The 14,802-nt window shown below is 36.7% G+C and overlaps 1 protein-coding gene across 1 annotated transcript in view; it reads right to left on the minus strand.

Moving 5' to 3' along the window:
* LOC137758350 (complement receptor type 1-like) overlaps positions 1-14,802 on the minus strand; it is a 177,308-nt gene that overhangs the window by 144,403 nt on the left and 18,103 nt on the right. Inside the window, exons 18-24 of the mRNA XM_068534455.1 lie at positions 14,278-14,454; positions 14,116-14,203; positions 13,678-13,760; positions 12,422-12,814; positions 9,915-10,103; positions 7,787-7,862; positions 2,064-2,245 (exon numbers count right to left, since the gene is read on the minus strand). Coding sequence (XP_068390556.1) covers positions 2,064-2,245; positions 7,787-7,862; positions 9,915-10,103; positions 12,422-12,814; positions 13,678-13,760; positions 14,116-14,203; positions 14,278-14,454 — 1,188 coding nt within the window. The remainder of the gene's footprint in view (positions 1-2,063; positions 2,246-7,786; positions 7,863-9,914; positions 10,104-12,421; positions 12,815-13,677; positions 13,761-14,115; positions 14,204-14,277; positions 14,455-14,802) is intronic.

The raw sequence follows: 14,802 nt of genomic DNA on the forward strand, positions 1-14,802 counted from the left end.
AAAAACCGTAAGACTATGTCTGTTATTCAAGAGTTCATTGACTCCAGAAAAAAAAAAAAAATCACATAAGGCAAGTGTTTTTCTTTAAAGACAACATTTATTTGAATGATGAATGTACACATTATCAAATGACATTTTACAGGCAACTACAGTTACTTCAGAATTAAACTTCAGAATTAAAACTTGACTCCCATGATTTAAAAAAATTGTGCAAATTGGAATTACTGAGTGATTATGCAAAGGTAAAGTATATACGATGAGAAAAACTTAAACCAAGCAGAAATAAAAGTGAAACGTTTAACTATATCAGAGAAAGATACTCCTATTAAAATAAAATCAGACTTCCCAAAAAAATGTATGCCCATCATAACCACAGGATATGCTTCATACTTTGCTTAAATAATTAAAACTACACTATAACCAAAAGTATATGGTAACAGTAAGTACGCTGATTATAAAAAGAAGAGTCTAGACATGAGGACAGCTCTTTTTAGTGCCTTCCTAAAAAATGTGACAATTTTCAGAGCTATGTAACTGTTTATATCCATAGCCTGGCTCCAAGTATGTCACAGGTGAGGCTTCAAAAAGTCCTTGAAGAGCACGTAGCAGTAAAACTGGGCTCCCATCTTTATCATCAAGCAAACTTTCTTGTTTTGCTTGAGGCTAAGTGCATGTAGGAGTTAAAACTTATGAAATAATCTCACTGATGTTGAGACCATACCAATAGACTTGCTGATATTAGGTTTCTCTCCAACCGATGTTCAGTTGGGTTCCAAGCAGCAAGGCATACTGAAATAGATGAATTTCTATTTAGGAGACAGCATGAAAGGCAGTGGTATAACTCAAAGTTTAAATATGAGCGTTAACATTCTCTCTATATATACCAATTACAAGTGCTATAAATAATGGAGCATCAAGCCTATGAGAAGGTATCATTCAATTAGGTGGTCCTTCTTCATATAACATGAAGTAAAGCAAATAATAATTAAATTGTATACTGATAAATATGAATAAAAATAAATGAGGGAGAAATTGAAGCAATGGTTTCATTCTCACTCATTCAAATATTCATTCAACAAACATTTAGGTAATAACTTTACTTTGGGCCCCCATGGCTTTGGATTTAGATATCACTCTGGTAGTCTCTCCTGTTCTCTTCTTCCCTTTGGCTATGACTCACTAGCAACAAGGAAGCTTTTCTTCCTCAACTGCCACAGCAATTGTTCTGTATCTTGTTTATAGCACTTAATCTTACACTATGATATGTATATGTCTTATTTTTGTTACTAAAATAAGTTCCAAGAGGGCAGAGGTGGTATCTTTATTTTATATCTTATAGATTATGTAGGAGAAAGCAGCTTGAAGTCAGATTGGAGCTTGAATTCTACCTTTGCTAAATACTGACCCCCAAGTCTTTGGCCAAGAGAGCCTTTTCGCCTTGGTTTTCTCAGCTGGGATATTATATGCTCACCTAGGTATTATCTTGGAATAATACACACCTTTTAAAGTTATAGTGAGGGCTAAATGAGATAAGGCATGAAAGAGCCTCAGCGTACAGCCTGGGCTTAGCAAACTGTCAAATGTTCACCCCCTTTTTCTCCTGGGAACCTCAGGGGGACTCTTCATGTTGCCTGTCAACCTTTCTATACTCCCTATCACTCAGGTTTCAACTCTCATGGTGACTATTTAATACCTTCTCGTTTCTCCTTAAATCTCTAACATCTCCTTTCCTAATCTCCCTCTCAGCTGATCATTTTTCTTTTTATTCACTGAAAAAACAGAAGCATCAGAAGAGAACTTCCACATGTGCTTTCACCATCACACCTCCCCACCTACCTTCATCTGCACCCATATATTCTACCTTCCCTCCTGTTATTAAGGCCATGCACCTATCTAAGGTCTACTCCTCTGCTTAAGTCCTGGATCCCACTCCTTACCCAGATGTTGCTCCAGCAATTCTTCCTTTTCTTTCCTGCCATCATTTTCCCCCTTCCTACTAAATATTCTCTTCAGCTTACAGGAATAACAGCTATTCCTCCACTCTTAAAAATACTTCCCTTTACTTCTTATTCTTGCCATTACTCTACTTATCTGCTCCTCTTTATAGAAAAACTCCTTGAAAGAGTTAATATCTCCAATTTCTCTCCTTTCACTCTCTCTTAAGGCCACTTCAATCAGCTCTAATTTGCCTCTTTCCTCTACACCAAAACTGCACTTGTCAAGTTCACCAGCAAATCTTGTGCTGCTAAACACAATGGTCAGTTTTCACGACTAATCTTTCTCGATCTCTCAGCAGCATTTGACAGGGTCTGTCACTCCATCCTCATTAAAGTTCTCTCTTTGCATGACTCTAGAACACCACACTCTGGGGTTCTCTCCTGAATCAGAGCTGCTTCTTCACCCCTGTGTTGGCTCCTCCCCACTCCATGGCTCCTAATGTTGGAGGATCCAGGGCTCAGCACTTGGACCTTTCCTCTTCGCTAGCCTCTTTCACCCCCTTGCTGATCTTACTCGGTTTCATTATTCTGTACATCCATACACTGACAAGGCCCAAATTTGTATGCCAAGCCTGGTCCTATTCCCTAAGCGCTGACCTGTACATCCAGCTACCTCTTCGACACTTGTACGTGGATATCTATTAGATATCTAACACTTAACATCTCCAAGGTGGAACTCATTTTTCTTCCCAGTCTTGCTTTCCATTCTCAGTTGTCTTAATTAATGGCAATTCTGTCCTTCCAGTTACTCAGGCCAAAAAACCCAGGCATCATCATCGACTCCTCCCTTTCTCTCATATCCTGATACAAACTGTCAGCAAACTCTACTGTCGCTATCTCAGAAATGCATGCAGAATCTGAATTCTTCTCACCAGCTTGTTGGTGGCCCCTCACAATTTATTGGAGTTCTGTGATAGGGTCCACAGGGATTCCCCATCTTCCACCCGTGGCTACATACACTCTCTTCTTAACACAGCAGTTAAAGTGATCATTTGCTTCTCTGCTTAAAACCCTCCAGTTGTTCCCATCTCAGAATAAACACTAAGCTCATTACGATGACCTAGCATACTCTGTAGGGTCGACCATCCTCACCCTCCTCCTGTACCTCTCTGGTTTTGTCTCTGCTGCTCTCTCCCTTGGTCAGTCCATGCAAGGCCACACTGCGGCAGGAACACTCCACCTTATTATGATCTTTGCACTTACTGTTCTTTCTTCCTGGAATGCTCTTTCCTTTACAAGGCTAGCTCCTTACTTCACATTAGTCTTTGCTCAAATGTCATTTTCTTAGTGAGGACTTCTCTTCCAACTACCCTGGCCTATCTATCCCCTTTCCTGCTTTCTTTTTCTCCACAATACTTAATCATGTTCTTATTTATCTTATTCTTAATTATTTTGCTATTTATTTAAATATTTGTTGAATAGATGAATAAATTTTAACAAAAACAGGGACATAGTTGGCAATGTGAAATAGATAAGCTAACAATTTTTGTGCATGATTAGTAAAGATGTGCAACAGAACCATATATATTTAGTACTATGCTTATTGATAAATTTAAATTGAAGGAAATTTTGACATAAATTAATAAGAATATTTAAAATTTCATTAGATACCAGTTTTTCTTCTGATTAGTTTGCTAGGTTGTATGGATCAACAGAATATACTTCCAGTGTTTCTAAATGAATGTCTTCTTTACGGCTTGTATTTGTATAGTAATTGCTAAATGGAAGAAAAAAGAAAAAAGAAATTCTTTACTCATTGGCCATGATTATTATAAAGGTGTAAAAGTTGTTTCCTTTCCATAATTCCCAACACCAAGTAAGTACTTTTCATGGATGATTTCATTTTATTGTCTTAAATATCCTATGAAGTAACCCCCATTTTTTGGAAAGACCCATAAAAATAACTTGCTAAGCTGCTAAGTATCCAAGACAGAAGTTGATATTAGGCAGGACTCTTAATGACTAATAACTATGACTCCCAGATTGAAAAAAAGTCATAAGCTTTCATTTTATAATATGATCATAAATTTACCTTTGGAGAACCAATCTTCCAATCTAACTTAAAAAGAAATTTTTTAGATTTGATGTTTAATTCAAAATCCTTACATAGTCATGCAGCGCTAAAAGCTTTAAATGATTTTGAAGACATTTTTACTTTTATTCTCTGAAAACACATGTACTTTGCTGTGCTTCTAAAACTCTTTGCCAAAATTAGCAAAGGACAATAAAATGTGATTGTACTATCATGTAGAACTCTGAGATAAAGTAATACAAAATTATTGGGGAAAAAAGATTACTGTTGAGAGTACTTACAGCCTGTCACTCACTATCACATTTAAGAGGTCAACTTACATATTTAAGGGGAAGGTACATTAAAATTATTATAAAATGGTAACTTTTAGGTTAATGTGAGATTTAGGTTTTATTAAAATATCTTAGAAGACAAGAAAAAAAAATAACATACTCTCTTCTTCACATGTTTGGATGACTTTTAAAAATATTTAATTTTGTTACTAGACATCAATTTTCGAATGATTCATTACTCATCTTACTTACAAAAAGTATTCAAGGCAACTCAAATGTCTACATCAAGTATCAGAAACTAAATTGAAGTCAGTTAGAAAATGGAAATAAAACAAGTGAGTGATGCTTAAGAATTTAGTTTAACATATACGTTTGGTTCATATCAACTGAGGCACTTACATATAGTATTTGATAAAAACATGTTAATAACCTTAATAATCAGACTGGAACATTATGAATTATTTGAGCTTGTAGGCATTCCCAAAGTTTGCAAATTTTCCTACACATGTAATGCTCTGATAGCAAACTTAGTAGCAGGAAGGAAGGAGATAGAGACCACATTTCTATTTTACTTAAACTTCTATTTAAATTACACTTGGCTAAAATTATCTTCTAACTTCCTGTGAGGAAAGCCATGCAAATGACATCCCTAGTTTTGTTTTCTTGAGACCTTTTTCTGTCTTGAATTCTGTGAAACTATTTTCCCCTTTCATCTTACTTCTGACTGTTCCTTCCCCTCCTGCCTCTTAAGCATTACTGTCCTTTTGAGATCTGTTCTCATCCCTATTTTAATCTTCTATGTTCTGTTTAGTACCAAGGCTTCAATTGTGATTTAAATGTCATCTACCTGAGTCCAGTCCTCTCTCTTGAGTCCTACCTCATGGGTGCCTGGAAGTAGCAGGTCAGAACTGAACTCATCATCTTTCCCCACAAACATGTCCCTCTCTTCTTTTGATGAACCGTTGGGCCCACCCAGTGACATCTGCTTGACTCATTCTTTGTGTCCCCTTCTCCCCACATTCATCAATTCACTAAATCCTGGAAAGCCTATCTTCTTCATAGTGAAGGCATTTCTTACATCTATTCCATCCTCTTGAGCCCCACCACTGCTGCTTTTGTTGACAGCCCAGTACCGCCCCTTCTTTTGAAAATGCAAATCTGAACGTATTGCTTCACTTAAGATTCTACAGGATAAACACCAATTCCTTGTCATCACATGCAAGGCTTTTGATGATCTAGCTCTTGACCATCTTTCCAGATTTCCCCAAGACTGTTAAATTAAACATTAGTTCAATGGGATGTTAAAAGCCTTATATGAGAAAAAAAAAAAGTTCTGCAGTCCAACTAGTTTGAGAGATTAGTTTTTAAAAAATTAAACAGGCATCTTTATTGTAGAACTTTAAATATTCTCATGGTCATTGTGAATCTCCATGAGAAAAATGTAGTATGAAGTATTTCCCAATCTTTTTTGGTCAGAGAACACTGTTTCTCCTGAAATCATTCACAAAACCAGGGTTATGTGATACATACTCTGATAAACACTACTGCCTAAAGTACATCTCAAATGTAAACCCTTGCAAGACCAACTGTGCTCAGGCCCTCCCAGGCTTAGGGCAAACTATTCAGGTTCAAAGATGCCACTATTACATAGTTTCAATGTAACCCCTTCATGTCTGATGCCTGCACTAGGCATTATAGAACTGTGAACAGTGTAATCAGATCATTTAGATAGATCCAAGTGACTTGGCATGTTAAAGTAATTTTGCTGGAGTTTGTGGGTGACATTTTTAGGGTGACATGACTTGATCATCCCCCACTGGAAGTTACCTGAGATTTGGTAAGACTTCACATGATTATCCTCCCTAACACTAGCATGTATGGAGACTTAAGAACCTGAGCACACGGAACATTTCCAGGCTGATACCTGATGATATCATTTGCTAAAAATGTATCCTTTGCACCTATCATAATATTCTGTAATTTCCACAAGATGTATGTGGTCAGAGGGGTCTTTTATGTCACTCCTCCACATAAACCTATGCCACCTTCACCTTCAATCACCATCACACATACTATTTTCCCAGTCATGTCAACTGCTTATGTAGTTCTCATAATATATGATGGAATGACAAGCCTCTGGGTCTTTGCTCAAACTGCTCCTTCTACCTGGAATACCTTTCTCCCCTTGTTTACACTCTCTTGAGGTGCACCTGAAATATCTTCTCCACTATGGAAACTTTTCTAATCAAAATTCCCAAGCACTGCTCATTTGATTGTGTCCTCACCAAATATCACATGACCCACTATGGCAACATTACTTTATGGATACAAATGTTTTTTAAAAAGAATAAATTAAAAATAAAATGTAAAAGTGTGTCTAATTTCTGGATAATAAAACATAACAAAATATAGAAACCTAGTCGTATATTTAAGGAGTCATGAAAACAACCAAGCGAGAGAAAACATTACTTGAACAGATAGAAAGGCCTAGTAAATTTCTGAATGGGAATGCATTACAGAAAATGTGCCAGTTCTCAACAGTTAATCTATAAACTTAAATGCAATCACAACATATCTGTTTTTAGAAAATGACAAATCATCTAAAACTCCTGTAAGAACAAACAGAAGAGAGAGGAAAAGCTTAAAAAATTATAGTGAGGGGATTCTTGCTTTATCAGATATTATAATAGTAGAAAGCTATACTATTTAAACACAAAGTGGTTTGTGATAGAATAGACAGATCAATACAACAACAACAACAAAAGAATCCAGAAACACAATACATCCAGATAGATTAATTATTTGACATATGATCAAGTTAGAACTAACCTTCTAGAAAGTCATTTGGCTATATTTACTAAGCATCTAAATGTTCATACACTTATCCCTAGCAATTCTAGGAATCTAGGCTAAGGAAATAAGGAGATGTGGAAAAAGTTTCTTTAAAGGTGTTTCTCATATCTTTATTTATTATCAAAATAAATGTGGAAGCAACCTAAAATTTCAACAATATAGATACATATAACAGAAAAATATGCAATTAAGTAGGTAAAAAGAAAACATGATTTAATAAAAAAAAAAATCTGTACCTGAGGCTAAATGAAAAAAAAAAATTAAGGCAGGAGACTATAAGGCCAAAATTTCAGTTTTAAAAGGAAAAAGAGAAATAATATAAGGAAAATGATCATACCTGTATAGGAACGTACCAAATATCTGCAGTTGTTATGACTGGGATTTTTTTCTATTTTCTAGATTTTTTATTACATATAAATAAACATAATCTGATCTGAATAAACACCATTCAAATAAAATTAGTTTGTTATCTTTTAAGTTCTTACAGAAAGGGCCTTCTATTTAACACAAGATACCTTATTCCAGTTATCCCATTGCAGTATTTATTTCATTTAACTTGTCCTTCTGTGTTTAGTTTCAGGCAAGAAGTCAAAACCTTTTGTGCGTTTTGGTCAAGCATGCGTTGAACTTACCTTTCTCTGTGTTTTAATATCATGCGTAAGGTGATAGCACCCAAGCAGAAAAGAGCTACTACCCCTGCAGAAAAACCTAGAAAACAAAACAGAGTATCAAATGCTAGAAAAATGTGACCTACCTTGATTTGAAGTGACTGTGGGCCTATTCCTAGTGGTGGGGAAAATGTTATGTGACTTTTCTACTTGTTCTTCTTCAACCATATAAATACTGAATTCCTAAATCATCATATGTGGGCCTAACGTTTTGGATTCAATCCAGTCCATATTTAATCTAAAGGACCAAGCATTTGACCACAGGGTTCCAGTCAAGTTTCTGTTGAGCTTTTCTGTTCTTTTCAGTTTTATCAGTAATATTCTTGTCACTGGGGTGAAATTAGGAGCTCAGGACACCAGGATCCCATGACTTTGCATAGCAACATTAAACTCTCAGTTGTGAAATATATTTTGTTACTGCAGAATAAGCCAGTCTATTTTGATAGTAACCAAATCATGCAAAAGACCAAGAGTTAAACTAAATTTTTGGTAAACTTAACTTTCAATTTAAAAACTGGGAATAGCTGTTCAAGTCATTTATTACATTCTATCCAAAAGTGACAGTTTGTGATGTGAAGTACACATTAAAAGATCCTTAAAACACTAAAAAGAAGATAACTTCTTATGAGTTAAAGTGAAAAAAAAAATTAACAGTCAGGATATATGGCCTCAAATGTTACATACATTTTTATAAATCACCATTAGAAGTTTTCTTCGAGTATTTAAGAAAACTTACCGCAAATAAGAGGAACAAGTGAGCCTAAGGAGAATACAAAATCATGAAAATATTAGTCTAGTTGCATGGTTCCACATAGTTCTAAGTCCCATGGTAATGTCCCAGAAATTAATCTCAGCTCCCTCCTCTCTAAGTCTACTTAAAAAGAGGTATTGGAACCCTGAATTATACCCACTCTTTCTTTCTCTTTTTTTTTTTTTTTAAATAAATATATGTATTTATTTATTTATTTATGGCTGCATTGGGTCTTCGTCGCTGCATGCAGGTTTTCTCTAGTTGAGGCGAGCGGGGGCTACTCTTCGTGGTGGTGCGCAGGCTTCTCATTGCAGTGGCTTCTCTTGTTGCAGAGCATGGACTCTAGGCGCATGGGCTTCAGTAGTTGTGGCTCGCGGGCTCCATAACACAGGCTCAGTAGTTGTGGAGCACGGGCTTAGTTGTTCCGTGGTGTGTGGGATCTTCCCAGACGAGGACTCGAACCTGTGTCCCCTGCATTGGCAGGTGGATTCTTAACCACTGCACCACCAGGGAAGTCCCTACCCACTCTTTCTTCATTTCTTATGTAACAACTTCATTGGCCTTTAAATTTTGTTTCCACGTTAATTAAGTAGGGGTAGTTCATTCATGAAAAAAACCAATAAACTCAACTTTATAATCAGGGATTTCTCAGGTCAGAATGCAAACATTAACTGTTACAACAGGTTGGTTAACATATTTTTGGAGGCCCCTGTCATATTGCTAAGCACTTATAAATCAAGATTCAGCAATAACAGAAGTCTCAGCAGCAAGTCCTTTCAAAATACAGTCTGTCCTCTGTATCTGTGGATTCAACCAACCACAGATCAAAAATATTCGAAAAAGCAAAAAATTTCAGAAAGTTCCAAAAAGCAAAACTCACACTGCGAGCCCAACAACCATTTACATAACATTTACATTATATTAGGTATTATAAGTAATCTAGAAATGATTTAAAGTATACAGGAGGATATGCACAGGTTATATGCAAGTACTATGCCATTTTTTATAAGGGACTTGAGTATCTGCAGATTTTGGTATTCAAGGGGGTCCTGGAACCAATCCCCCTGAGGATACCAAAGGACAACTCTATAAGGTTGTTAGTTTTGCACCTTTTAAATTAGTGCTCTCCTCTCTTTATTTCCTTTCTTTACTTTCCCCATTCTCTGAAAGTCTCACTTTTACTACAGTAGACCACCAACTTCAAATTCATCTGTTACTATACCACTGGTCACAGACCTATGTCAGTTTAAAACCCAGGAGTCCCTAACATTGAGGGATACCACTCACTCTCTTCTTTCCAGCGAAACAAGTAGGAGCTGCAGTGAAGCCCTTTGTACTTACTTGGGGATTTGCAAACAGCCAGGGGAGGGTTCCATCCGTGATCTTCCTGACACTGGCTCTGGGGACTGCCTTCTAGGGTATACCCATCTTCACATTCTAAAGTGATGACAGCTCCATACTGATACATTTTTCCAGGCTCCAGCCCACTCTGGATTCCATTTATATGCTCTGGGAAGCTACAGTTCACCTCTGAAATTAAAGGAATCTAATTGAAGCTGAGTCATATTTTGACATTTTACCAAGAACGTAGATACTGCCCTTAATGGAAAGGTTTATGAAACCAATTTAGTTTATTCTCAGTTAGTAAAACTTCACTGAAATAACACAAAATGATGTCCTAGGCATAGCCTTTTAGTGTCAGCCATCTACCTCAGGAACGTACAGGTAATCATACCAGATTACTTTCCTTTTTTGTGCTTTAGTTTCTAAACCAATAATGTTGAATAATTTTTGTGGCTTCTTAGAGAAATGATGAGGGCTGAATGAGTAACATTAAGACTTCTGAATTTTTGTTTCATCAACTTTGACTCTTATTCTCCAATTCTTCTTACATGTAAATGCTTCCTCATTTCTTCTTTCATCTTTTCAGTGTAGGGGCCAATAGTGTGAGATTTTGGATTTGAACCTGACTCTAGGATTTTCTAGCTGTGGGACTTTGTGTAAGTTACAAATCTCTCCATTCTACTGGGACCTCATCTATAATACAGGGATAATGGCACCAATCACTGATATGGTTCTCACGAGGATTAAATGAGATAATGCATGCAAAGTGCTGTGCACAGTATCTGGCATATGGTAAGAAGTGCTTAACTAATATTCAGTATTAATTCATTACTCATATTTCATATGCACTGCTTATGATAATGAAGATGACATTCTGAAACTTTTATAAAAATATACCTATAATCCTACCACCACTTAGAGGAAACATACTCAAAAGATAACTTTACTTTTTATGAGTATTTTGTCAAATGCACACTTATAATAACTGTAACCACAGTGTAAATTCAATCTGTACTTTAGTTGTTTGATTTACATAAAGACTTCAACTTTCCATATATAAATGACTACATAAGTGATAGCTCAGATAGAGCCTCAGACACTTTTCTTATTTTGCAGTATTTAGATGACTTCATCTATTAATCCAATTAAATGCATTTAATTAAATGATCCAATTAATGCATTTATTTGGCTATTTTAAGTTGAAAGTACCTAACTGAATATATCTATTTCGGACAAATTTTATTTAAAAAATAAGAAAACAAATAAACAACACACCTTTGCAATAAGGGACAGGTCCGTTCCAGGTTCCCTCATGTGTGCAAAGAAGGAGTGCATCTCCTACAAGCAGGTAGCCTTGGTTGCAGCTATACAGGATTGACATTCCGGGAGAAAATCGAGCTATGTCTCCACCAGTATGATTTCCGTGGGGGATCTTAAATGGATGTTGACATCCTAAGAAAGCTTAGACACCAATTTAAAAAGATCTTTAATTTAGCACAGAGGAACACATAGCCAGCAAATGGGTGATAGCAATACAGAAAGAAGGCAGGCAACAAGCCAACTAGTCAGTATCCAAAAATATTCATTTAGCCCAAACCAAACAGTACAGAACAGAGATTTGCATTTCCTACCTATATCATATATGATCTGAAGACAAATGTCAAATGGAAGACAATGAAACATCAGTGGTTACAGCACACAATTGTAATCTATCAGAGAATAGTAATCTTTTCTTTTCTCTTTAAATGGTAAAAAGGCTGTAGTCAACGGTCACACCCTCAAATATCTACAGGAGCCAGGAAGTGAAGCCACCAGATATGGTAAGTCACAGAGCACCTGTCCTTCTAAAAATGGCAGCCACTGCCCAATTCAAGATACTGGTACCTTGCAGGAAAGCAGAGGGGGCCCTCACTGTATCACAGGTTCACTGTTTGCCTTGGGTGGTGGAGATGGGTTTCACTTAAAATAAGACTACTGTGCTAGCCAAAGAAAACAGTTTTGAACTCAGTTCTTGGTCACCAGTTGGCAGCCTCTGTTGTAGATAGCCACTGATAGGGATACAACTACCGATGATAACTAAAATTACAAGACAATTCAGTGAGTTTTAAGGCCAGCTCCACTCTCCAGAATACTCAAAGATCCCTTTCTGGCTTGTATCACAGCCTTACATATCAAATTATCAAGCAATATTACTGCCAAACATTTGCCCAAAATGGTATGTGCATTTTCCCCATTCTAAAGTAATAAAAATAATAAACTTGGGAGACTCCATCAGTTTCGAAGTTAACCATTATCCTTTCATGTACCTTTTTTCAACAAGCTTAGAAAGAAAAGGGAAAAAAAGAATGAGCTGAGAAGATAAGGCAAGGCAGGTATTTTGTAAAATAATATGACTGCCTTAGCTTTTATTTGCTTTTCTTTAGGCAGAATGGCAAGTGCAGATTCAAAACCCTTTTTCTTTATTCTGTGCAACATCTCATATTTTAGTCCTGAAAATATCTTACCCTTTTTGATACAAGTTGGTACAGCTGGCACCCATTTGTTGTCAGTATGACACCTAATCAAGTGACTCCCATTCATGATGAAGCCGGGATCACAGGCAACATGTACTATGTCATTGTGGGAATATGAAGAACGAGTTTTATTTAGCTTGTATCCATGTAGGACCTCTGGATTAGGGCAGTGAGTCACAGGAGGAGATTTTATGCACTGTGGGGGAGGTCCACTCCAAGATCCACGTCCTTTAGAATCACTTAGGCACCGTATACTTTTCTCTCCCAGAAGATAGAATCCTTGGTCACATTCATAAGAGATTTCATTTCCATACAGAAAGTGTTCTGCCATCACATCCCTGTGCCTCCCATTGTTAATCACTGGTGGAGGTTGACAGTGGATAACTGCAGAAGAGATTAGGAAAGTCTACTTCAGCTAGTACACCATGGTGGACAGTTTTCAATCAGATACTATAAAACTAAATAATAAAACTATGCAACTGCATGTAGTGCACATAGCTATTAAGTTATTTAAATTTTAGATGCTGGATTATGCTTTCTTTTAAAAAGCTTTATTAAATTTTTGACTACATGAATAATACACACTCATTCCAAAAATGATTCAGAAAATACAGTAAAGTATTAAGAAAGGAATAAATACAGCTATGTTCTCATGAAATAGAGAAATAGTCTCTTTTTGTTATTTTTTAAATTTTGAGCAATTAGCAGGTATATGGCAAATACAGTCATTCCTCAGTATCCACAGGGGATTGGTTCCAGAATCCCCCATCAATACCAAATTCTGAGGATGCTCAAGCCCCTTATATAAAATAGCATAGTGTTTGCATATAACCTACGCCCAACCTCCTATATACTTTAAATCATCTCTAGATGACTTATAATACCTAATACAATGTCAACGCTGTGTAAATAGTTGTAAGTAAAATGTAAATGCTAGGTAAATAGTAGCCAGCACATAGCAAATTCAAGTTTAGCTTTTGGAAGCTTTCAGGATTTTTAAAAAAATATTTTTGATCTGCAGTCGATTGACTCCATGGATTTGAAACCTTCAGATACAGAGGGCCAACTGTATTCATTTCCTACTTGACAATTTTGTTTCCCAATGCTAGTACCATCCAAACACTAAAACATGTTTCTTATGTACACTGAGCTAGAACACATCGACTGTTAAGGTATAGATTAGTTCTGTAGTGACCTGTTCTCTTTAAACCCCTACAACCCACTGACAACTTTTTTTTTAAACTTACCTTTACAAAGTGGAATCTTTTGGAACCAAACCCTATTCTTATCACCTTGACATTTCCGATAAGCATGTCCAGTCAACTGGTACCTAGAGAGAGATTATAATACGTTTTCTCTTCCTAAAAATCACATCTCTGAAACCTAGCCTCTTCAAACCACTAATACAGAGGCACTTCTAAATAAGAAATTTGGCAGAAAGGAGTCAAAACTCCTGGCCCTTCAAGTAAGCAAACTACTTTAGACTTAGAGTTACTCCCAACAAAGCCATTTCCATGTCAAGAAAGGACTGAAAAGTTAGAGATGCTACTTAGACCTTTGGAACCTCACAATCTCTGTTAGTGTGACAACGAGGAACCTCTAGAGGGAGTCACCAAGACAAACTGAGGCTAGAATTAATGCACAAAGCAAGGTGGAGACCCTTTCTGAGAATGAATCATACTTACCCATCTTGGCAGGACATATTAACTGGTACCACAGGTGAACCAAGTGGAAGCTCTTGAAGACCTTCCTTCAAAGGTTGGCATGGTGCTTCTAGAGGAGCAAAGTTGGAATTACTTATACATGCCTGATATAAAAGAGAAAGACAACTCAGGAACTGAAAGTACCTTCACACCGAGGGGCAGAAGGACTCCAATTTCCTGAAGGCATACAGTGAATGGATCTGTTTCCCACAAGCAAGTAGCCAGGATCACAGGTGTAGTCTACAGTCATCCCAGAGACAAAGAGGACCCTATTTCCACCTGTATGCCGACCATGGTGGAGCCCAGAAGGTGGCTGACAGCCTAAAGAAAAAACTTCCCACATAAATACCAACAAAAACTCAAGAACACTAAGTATACAACATTTGACAATAGACAGTCTGAAACTTTTAAGCCAAAGATCATCAAGCTCTTATTCATTACTGAGTGCTTTCTGCTCTTTTGAAGGAACCTGGAACCTTAAAAAAGATCCTCTCAATTATTTACCCTGACTGTATCCCAGATCCAAGGGAGCATTTGCACAAAGAATATATACAACAGCACACATAAACTGTTTTGTTACAGAATGGAAGAATTGGGACAGTAATCTATGCCCCCTTGCTTTTTTCCATAACTCTAGCTTTGGGTGGGAGATAACAAACAAGAATAAAC

This window comes from Eschrichtius robustus, unplaced genomic scaffold, assembly GCF_028021215.1.
Source record: "Eschrichtius robustus isolate mEscRob2 unplaced genomic scaffold, mEscRob2.pri scaffold_81, whole genome shotgun sequence".
Classification (NCBI taxonomy): domain Eukaryota; kingdom Metazoa; phylum Chordata; class Mammalia; order Artiodactyla; family Eschrichtiidae; genus Eschrichtius; species Eschrichtius robustus.